This window comes from Octodon degus, unplaced genomic scaffold, assembly GCF_000260255.1.
Source record: "Octodon degus isolate 3935 unplaced genomic scaffold, OctDeg1.0 scaffold00140, whole genome shotgun sequence".
In the NCBI taxonomy this organism is placed as follows: Eukaryota; Metazoa; Chordata; class Mammalia; order Rodentia; family Octodontidae; genus Octodon; species Octodon degus.
Window position 1 is genome coordinate 1,832,433 of NW_004524716.1, and position 8,989 is coordinate 1,841,421.

At 52.5% G+C, this 8,989-nt stretch overlaps 1 protein-coding gene across 5 annotated transcripts in view; it reads right to left on the reverse strand.

Annotated features, from left to right (window-relative positions):
• Positions 1-1,649: 1,649 nt before the first annotated feature.
• Mab21l3 (mab-21 like 3) overlaps positions 1,650-8,989 on the reverse strand; it is a 21,303-nt gene continuing 13,963 nt past the window's right edge. For all 5 annotated transcript variants that reach the window (XM_023701782.1, XM_023701783.1, XM_004641720.2 and 2 more), the window contains 4 exons: positions 8,693-8,984; positions 5,957-6,135; positions 5,344-5,538; positions 1,650-2,769 (listed from right to left, as the gene is read on the reverse strand). In XM_023701782.1, coding sequence (XP_023557550.1) covers positions 2,536-2,769; positions 5,344-5,538; positions 5,957-6,135; positions 8,693-8,984 — 900 coding nt within the window. In that variant the 3' untranslated portion in view covers positions 1,650-2,535. The remainder of the gene's footprint in view (positions 2,770-5,343; positions 5,539-5,956; positions 6,136-8,692; positions 8,985-8,989) is intronic.

Genomic DNA, 8,989 nt, shown 5'->3' on the forward strand with positions numbered 1-8,989 from the left:
ATTTTGGTGGCCAGCACAGCATGCAGTACTGGGGATGGAACTTGGGTCCTTGTGCTTGCCAGGCAGGTGCTTAAACCACTGAGCTATCTCCCTAGCCCCCTTGCTTCTTTCTATGTGATGAATTTATTTCATATGCTGGACCATCCTTGCCTTTCTGGGATGAAGCCCACTTAGTATGTATGGTTTTGTTAATAATTTGTTGCATTCTGTTTTGTTTGATTTATTTTGCTTTCTTTTAGTAAATTTGGCTAAGAGTTTATGCTTTCAAAGAATTAACTCTTTAATTCATTGCTCCTTTGTATTGGTTTTTTTTCAATTTCATTAATTTCTTTTTTTTTCATGTATTTTAGGGAAGGGTCTACAGGGTGTTCAGGGTCTCACTACTAGATCGGACTTGTAGTGAGTCTCCTGTTTACAGCCTCCCAAGTGCTGGGATTGCAGGCATGCACCACCGCGCCCAGTCTCATTTGCCATCTCATCGTGCCCCAGGGGTGGGGCCAGCATGGCAGGCCCAGGGATTGAATCCCTGACCCCTGCACCTGCTTGCAGGTACTTTAATCCGCTGAGCTATTTGGAAAGCTCAGCAGCCCTTCATTAATCTCCTCTCTGACCTTTGTCATTTCTTTCCTTCTACTAGTTTTGGGTTTGGATTGTCTTTATTTTCCTGGGATCTTTCTGTGCATCATTGGCTTGTTATTTGGGATTGCTCTATTTTTTTAATTACTGCATTCACAGCTATAAACTTCTATCCTAGTAACTCTTTCACTGTGTCCCGTAGATTTTGGTATATTGTGTTCCCATTGTCATTCGATTCAACAAACTTTTAAAATTTCTTCCCTGAGTTTTTCTGTTGATCATTCAGTAACGTTTAATTTCCATGTGTTTTTATTTTTTATTAAAAAAACGAGTAGTTTTTGCTTGTGGAAATGCTGCTTTGTGCCGGATGTGAGTGTGTACTGGCTTAAAAAGAATAAAGGCATCCCCTGGTGGAGAAGCGCCACATGCCAGGAGATTGGTCTTCCAAAGAACTCGACTGCCAGGCAGCTGTTCTGCACAGTTGTGTCTCTATGTGGCCCTCAGTGCCCTTGCAGATGTGGTGATGTGTGGGTTGTCAGTGTCCCTAACTCCAGTGAGCCCCCGGCCCTCCTGATCCAGTCCCCTTCAAGTCTATTCACTACCTCCCTCTGCTTTGGGAGAGGCCAGCCATCGCAACTTTGGCCTTAGAATCCAATACTGATTCCTCACAAGCTTTGCCAGGCGGGGTGATCTTGCTCATGACCGGCCTGCCCGTGGTCCCCGCTCCTCCCACTTCAGCTGTCTGCATTTCCATCCTCCATGACAACTTCAACATTCTACTCATTTCCTTCAGCACACTTGTTTCACCTGTAATACTCGTGTGTATCTTATCTTCTCCATTAGGTGTTGCCCCATTTGCCCATCCATCCTGCTGTAGTCCCAGCACCTATGCCTAGGACATATTTAGCTATCAATGAATGAGTGTTCGATCTCGGGCAGCACAGATTGTGGTGGCCCTGCCCCTGGGCGCAATGAGCTGGCCACCGAGACCAGGCATGGTGGTGCACGCCTGTAATCCCAATTCTGGGGAGACTAAAGACAGGAGGATCACTACGAGTCCAAGCTACATAGTAAGACCCTGTAACAAATACATTTTTAAAAAAATGAATGAATGACCACAGAAATGTATTGAGAAGCCAACGGCACCAAAGAAAATCTATGCAAAATCAAAATATGCCGCTCATCCCACAGACAGCAGGAAGTCCTATCCTGCGACCCATGGCTTGGGAACAGGGAGGGCTGCGGCTGGTAGCAGCCAGAGCTGCACGTGCACTGTGTGCCTGCACTGCCACCACCATCACCCCCTCCATGCTGAGAGAAGCAGAAGAGCCATGGAGCCCCGGCCTCTGCTCAGGACAGCCGGAGGGCCCCCAGGCAGCACAAGTGTGCCAGGCCATCAGCGGCTACCATTGCACCTGGGCATAGTCCTGGTGCAGTAGCCGCAAGCCCCAGCTACTAGGTCAGCTCAAGGGCTTCCTGTCGCTCCTGGGTCTCTTCTTACAGAGGCCATCCTGCCCTGCGGAGGACACACATTAATTCCTCCACTTCACAAAAGGAAAGGTAAGGAGCCTGGCTCCCCAGCTAGGGACCGTGCCTGGGAAGCACGCTACTTTCTGGTCTTTTAGGATCTCAGTCTGCGCCTGAGAGGGGGAAACCGAACATCACGGTGGCGTCAGCTCAGGACCCGTGGTGCGGGAAGCTTGGTGAGTGCTGCCCCCACAGACCATAGTGTGGGTCGGGAGCACTGCCTTGGCTTCCACGGAGCCTGGCTCATTGCTTGGGCAGCTTCCTCTGCAGTGCAGTGTCACCAGGTTGACACGGGCCCCTCTGCCATGGGCTGTGCCTCTCCTGCTAGGACAGACTGCCCCCCGCTAGGGTAGGTCCTGCTGGAGAGACCATCCTGAGAGAACAAGGTCACGTCACAGTAAGATGGTCAGGGACGCCTCGGCAGCGCCAGCCTCAGGGCAGGCTGATCTGGGGGTTCTTGAGGAAGAAGGCCAGCTTCAGGGCCAGGGAGTCCAGTTCGCTGGAGCTGGCGGACTGAAGCAGGTTGCTCCTGGGGACAAAGTAGTGCTTGAGGAAATGCTGGCTCACACACTTGTGCAGCTTCCGCAGCAGGCGCTGGAAGGCGCTCTGGAACTCCCGCCAGTCCTTGGAGTGCGGGTACTTCTCACAAGTCCAGAAGAGCACCGTCTGAGGAGGGAAGAGGGGCTCAGACAGGGCTCCGGCAGCTGCGGAGAAGACTCCAGAAGCAAGGGCTGATGGTGCCTGGCCTCAGGGAGAGGCAGGAGTCGCAGAACCCTGAGCCTGGCCTCAGGGGCGTGCTCGCTCTTCCCAGAGGTCTCCTATGCCTCTTCATTACTTTAATCCTTCGCTGTCCTCTGCCGTTTCCAGTGACCACTACTCTCCCACGGGTGGTACCCCATTCCAGCCAGATGCCTCCGCCTCCTGCTCTAGGGGGAATCATCCCCCCACTAGGGCCCCCTCCTCCGCCCCTCCCAGGGCTCTGGGTCCTGCTTCTTCCAACAGGCCTTTCAGCCCATCCCTGTAGCCTGCTCCTCCAGCCCTCACCTCCCTGCTGGCCTTGCTCCGCCCTCTGCAAATCTGGGCTTCCGGAGCAGTGGCACTCCTGGGCACCGGTTCCTCTCCTCTCACTACCTCCCCCCTTCCGCATCACGGCCTCCTGCCACTAATCCTACAAGCGGCTCTCTTTAAGCCCAGTGACCTTGGTGTTTGCTAGTCCAGGAGGCTTTTCCAGCCTTGGCTTCGGCCAGCTTCTCCTGTCCACACCCTCCCTCTGGAGAGGCTTTCATCCCAGGAAGAGGAGTGATTTGCAAATCATGTTCTCTAGCTCACAATCCTCTGCCTCCTTCTCTGCCGAGCTCGGGTATGTGGAAATTCTCCGTCTGAACGTGGCCACTCTGAACCGCCCCACACGCCAAGCCTAGGGCCATCTTCTCCCTCACCACCCACACTCAAATCCTTCCTGTCCTCCTGCCAAGGATTTCTCAGATCTGCCCTCCTTGCCAGTGACCTGTTTCCACGTTGCCACTGCAGCGCACCAGCCCTCCGCAGCAGCTGTCTGGAGTCACTCAGTGCCGCTCAACCTGCCACCACCCACACCGTCTGAAAGAACTTTCTGAAATATGAAACTTTGCTCCTTCCTGTCTAAGCACTTCAAATTTTCCACCATTTAACTTCTAAGTTGTTTTTTTTTTTCCCCAGGCCTAGGTCCTAGGGTTTGAACCCAATGCCTTTGCACTGAGCCACATCCCCAGGCCTTTGTTTTTGTTCATTATTTTGAGACAGGGTTTTGCTAAGTTGTCTAGGTTGGGCTCAAACTTGTGAGTCTCTTCCATCAGCTTCCCAGAGTGCTGAAAATATAGTTTTTTAATATGATTTGGTCTATGAGGCTTGATCCTACCCTTCCTTTCCAATCTTCCAAAAAGGGCACCGAGAAGTACATGGAATCAGCCTAGGTGTCCATCCATAGGTGGGTGAACAAAGAAAAAGCGATACAGATCCTCTATGGAATACTATGCAGTCATGAAAAAGAAAAAAAGCTGCCATTTGGAGAAAAATGGATGGAACTGGAGGAAATTATGGTGAGTGAAACCAGACACATAAAGATGAGTACCACTTGTTCTCTCCTTGCTGGGAACTAAGGAAATCATGGGCCCAAATATGGACTAGTGCTCACCAGGATTAGGAACAGCATGGGGCATAAGTGGGGAGGGAGGACACAGAGAAGTTGGATTGGGCCAGTAGCTGTTAAACACATGTGTGAATATGTCACACTGAGCCCTTTTAACATGTTCCATGTCACAAAATAAAATACATTTTGGAAGAATGAACCCACAGTGAAGGATGATGTCCCCTTTAAAAGGTTTTGGGGCAACTGGAGATTCATGTACACCTCTCGTCCTGTAAGCAAAGACCCACTCAAAGTGGACCGAGGACCGAAGCATAAGACCCCGAACTATGGAAACATGGAAAGAAAGCAGGGACGACCCTGAAGACACTGGTGTTTGCAGAGATTTCTGAGAAAGTCCCAACAGCACGTGTGACAAATGTAAAAACAGACCAACAGCCTCTATGTCAAACGAGGCAGCTCCCTGGGGGCAGCTTACTGGAGTGAGTAGAGCCTTCTGGGGCGCGTGAGGGTGACCACAGGCTCTAAGGAGTTCCTGTTTCAGAGTGACCGCGAGGGTCAAGGCGACCCGAAACGCGCAGGTGAATGTTTGGCAAGAAGGAAATGCTGCTTGTCCTGATCTGACCATTGTACCTTGTGTAATATGTCACGGCGTCATAGTGTGCCCTGTAAGTGCGGGCACTTATTACGTGCTAATTAAAAAAGAGTCACTAAATCATCCCTGATATCATACCAAAGAAGAAGGAAAAGCCTGGAGAGGAAGGAAGGGGGATGAAGGAGGGGGAGGAGGAAAGAAAGAGGGGAAGGAAAAGGAGGGCGGGAGGTAATGAGGGAGGAAGGAGGGAGGGTAGGGAAAGAGGGACAAGAATAGGTCACTGGAAGGGAAAGGCAGGGAGCCAGAGGCGGTTCCCCAGTCGGTGCTGTAGACGCACGCACGCACGCACGCACGCACGCACGCACGCACCGCTCAGGTCACGTACGCCACGTGCGTAAGCATTAGCGGGATGGCACGCCCCGCCCTGGGCTCCTCCCACCCTTCTCCCGCTCGCAGCGGCTCCGCGGGCACCCGCCTGACCGCAGCTGCCGGGCTCTCCCGCATCCCGGCGCCAGCTCACCTGCAGATGGTGGGAGGTGATGACCGGCCTCCTCCCGGGACACCACACGTCCTCCAGCCGCTGCCTCAGGGCGCGGAGGCACTGCCTGCGGCAGCCCCCGTCCTCATCCAGCTGTTCCAGCAGCATCTGCTCGGCCTGGGAGAAGCTCAGCTCCCAGTGATAGCTCGAGCGGGCCAGCAAGTTGAAGCCAAAGGACTGGAAGAAGAGAGAAGTCTGGGATTTAGAAAAACAAGAAGGACGCTGATGTAGAAACCTGTTGGCTGGCCTGTGAACCTATGGGGGGGGGGGTACGGCACATCCTGTAGGCCCAGAACGGGGGCCTGGGAAGACAGGGCCACCGCAGCCAGGGACAGCCGGCAGGAGAGCTTGCGGCAGCGCCCCCCACCCCCACCTCCAGGCTCCTAAGCACAGGCTGCCCACCAGTCTTATTTGGCAGGTCCAGGGTGGGGCCCGGCCTCCTGCTTTCCAACAAGTCTGCAGGGGCCCCGGCTACGCTTCCAGAAGCTCAGGCGCAGTGAGCCCTCACCTCAGCTTGGGAAGCTGCGCGGCAGCACCGCGGAGCCCAACAGGCTGGCGGCGTCTCTGCCCCGGGGTCAGGTCCCGATCCCGGTACCTTGATGCACTCCACTTGCTCTGGGGAAGGCCAGCGCTTCAGACACCGAGGCCACTGGGCTTTCTCCGGCCAGGCAGTGGGGATCTCGACTGTGGGGGCCAGCTCGATTTCCACTTGACAGGTGGAGGTTTCCACGGCCACCCAGACTGCAGGGCTGTTTGCCAGCATGCTGACTTTGCCTAATGGGAGAGGACCAGACACACAATGAGAAGGGAGCCACAGGGCGCGGCAGTGCGAGCTTTCAGAGAAGGACGCTATCCAGGAGCAGTGCGGGTGAGGGCTCCTGGTGCGTGGGTGGCTTTCCCACAGCACCTGCAGCACTCGAGAGGGAGACCTGCAGCAGGCCTCACCGCTAGCCAGCCCGCCCGCCCATCAGAGCGCTGCGAGAAAATCCCCTTTCCAAAAATTTTTGTAGTACTTAGTGTATTTTATTTGATATACGTGATGCAGGAGATTGAACCCTGACCCTAACATGTGTCAAGCGTGTTCCCTCACTGAGCTACACTCCCAAAGTGTATCTTTTCATTTAAATTCATAGATTATTTTTAGAAGGTTCAACGGAAGAAGCCATAAACTAAAAGAATAGGTAACCCTCTATTACGGTTTGGGTCTAGATGCCCCCAAAGCCTCATGTAGTGATGGGGTGGGCTTCTAGAGTATTTGATTAATTCATGGTCCAATGCTTGGATTGTGGGTATGAGCACTATCTCTACCCTCGGGCAGGTGGCCTGCATACACTGTACGAGACAGAAAGAGCCTTGTCACTTGTGTCCCTCTCTTATGGCTTTTGTTCTTTTCCAGGCCTGACCTGATGCCACTCTGCCATGTGCCACCTGGCCTTGGAGCCAGCTGATTATGAACTAAAACCTCTACAAACTGTAAGCTAAATAAACCTTTCCCCTTTTAATTTGGGGGGTAGAGTGTTTTGTTCCAGAAAAGTAAAAATCATCTATATGTTTTTTTTCATTTCATTTCACACCAGACCTTGGTTTTCCACAGAATGCAAGCATAAGAAGGACAGTGTCATTTCTTCATTCTTCACCCAGAAGTTCTGACATTGCTCAAGGACAGTCACTTTGGTGGAATTCTGGTCTGAGTCAGTCTCTTGGATGGCATTTCTGCCATCCAGCCACTGAGCCACCCAGATCCTGGGTGTATTTATCACTGTCAGCCCTTGTAATCATAAGGCCACTCTAAGGATGTCATGGTCACTGTTTTGGGGGAGTCACTGCCTCATCTACCAGCCAGGCAGAGAGAGAGAGAGAAAGAAAGAGACAGAACAGAGACAGACAGACAGACCAACTGACAGAGACAGAGAGACAGAGGGACAGAAAGAGACAGAAATAGAACAGATAGACTGACTGAGAGACAGAAACAGAGACGGAGAGAGAGACAGAACACAGACAGAGACAGGATGACAGGGCAAGAGATACAGAGACAGAGACACAGGGAGGGAATAAAGGAAGATGACGCAGGCCAAGTCTTCCAGCTTGCTCCCTGGACCATCCTCAGTTCTGATTTCCTGTCCCTTCTTTCCACACCCAGAGTGTTTTGTTTGTTTGCCTCTGTTACAGATAAGGATGAGTCCTGAATCAGAACCTATTGCTTTCTTTTTCTTTGCTCAGAGAAGTAAATGGAAGCTCATTACTTGTGTTAGGCTACCGGGAAGGAAAGCACGACTTTCCTTGGCCAGGTGTGTAAAAGGGCCAGCTGCCTGTGCCGGAGCCGCCCGGGCAGGAACCCGAGCGCGCCTGGCACCTGAGCATCAGTTACGCAATCACCTCACCGTGCTGGTGCAGGTGAAGTGCTTGCTTGCACTTTCACTGGTGGTTATGCTGCTCGGTAAAAGAGCTGAGCGTGTGTGTGGGAGCCGCCTGGCTGGCCGGCCCGCCCTGCCTCTGGGGCTCACTCCACTCGCTCCTGGCTTGATGCACACACCGCCAGCCAGTTACTTATCCAGCCTTCATCTGAGCCTTGGTTTGCTCATCTGTAAAAGTGGTCCAAAAGTAATTCTTACTGTCTCAGGTTATCGTAGAGATTAAATAATCCATGAAAGTGTTTTCTATAAGAATCCATGAAGCATGGGTTATGTTTACTATGAAAATCTTCAAAAGTATCCTTTTCTTCTCCTTTTGATGTGTTTGGCACAGGGTCTCACTACATAGTTCAGACTCATAGTGATTCTCCTGATTTCAGCCTCCCCACGCCTGGTCTTGGTGGCCGGCTCAGCACACCTGAGGGCAGGGCCAGTGCAGCATGTGGTGCTGGGGATTGAACCCTGGTCCCCACACTCACCTAAGCAGGCACTTAGTCCACTGAGCTATCTCAACAGCCTGTATCCCTTTCTTCAAGCAAATGGAATTACACATCGCAAAGGCGGCCTTTCAATGCACTGGGGCTCTGCAGTTAGCTGGAGGTTGTTGCAGAAGAAATTGCCAATAAACATCTAGAGTTTGTGGATAATTGGCTGTTTTAAATAAGTGCATGTAGGTCTTGGAAAAGGTGCATAACTCACAGCCTATTGTGTCCCTGCCAGGATAGTAATCTGCTTAAATCCTCTGGAGTGTTCAGTGAGTACAAATTCCCATCTTTGGTTTGTCGCCACAGAAGGAAGAGCACCTTTCTACATTATTGCAACAAGTGTGTGATTCCTGTCTCGTATAAGCTCCAAGCAAGGTTTTTAGAGCCAAAGAGGAAGAGCGCAGCATCCCTTACCCCTTTCCTCGATCAGCTCACCTGAGAGGTGACAGGTTGTAATCGCTTTTTCCACCAGCTGCCGGAATACCTGGAGGACCTTGCCGGGCACAATGTCCCCCTCGATGTTCACGTCAGCCTGGTGCCACTGCCAGGTGTTCTTCATGAACTGCTCCACGCACAGCCACTGCTGGAGGCCCTCGGGGGCCCGCAAGGGGCAGGAGAGCCGGGCGCCCTTCAGGTTGTAGTACCGCCAGGGCTGCTCCCTGGCTTCCCTGTAGCCAGCCACACCCCTCACTGGCACTGTGATGAGGAGCTGAGTGGGGGCCAAAACCTGGG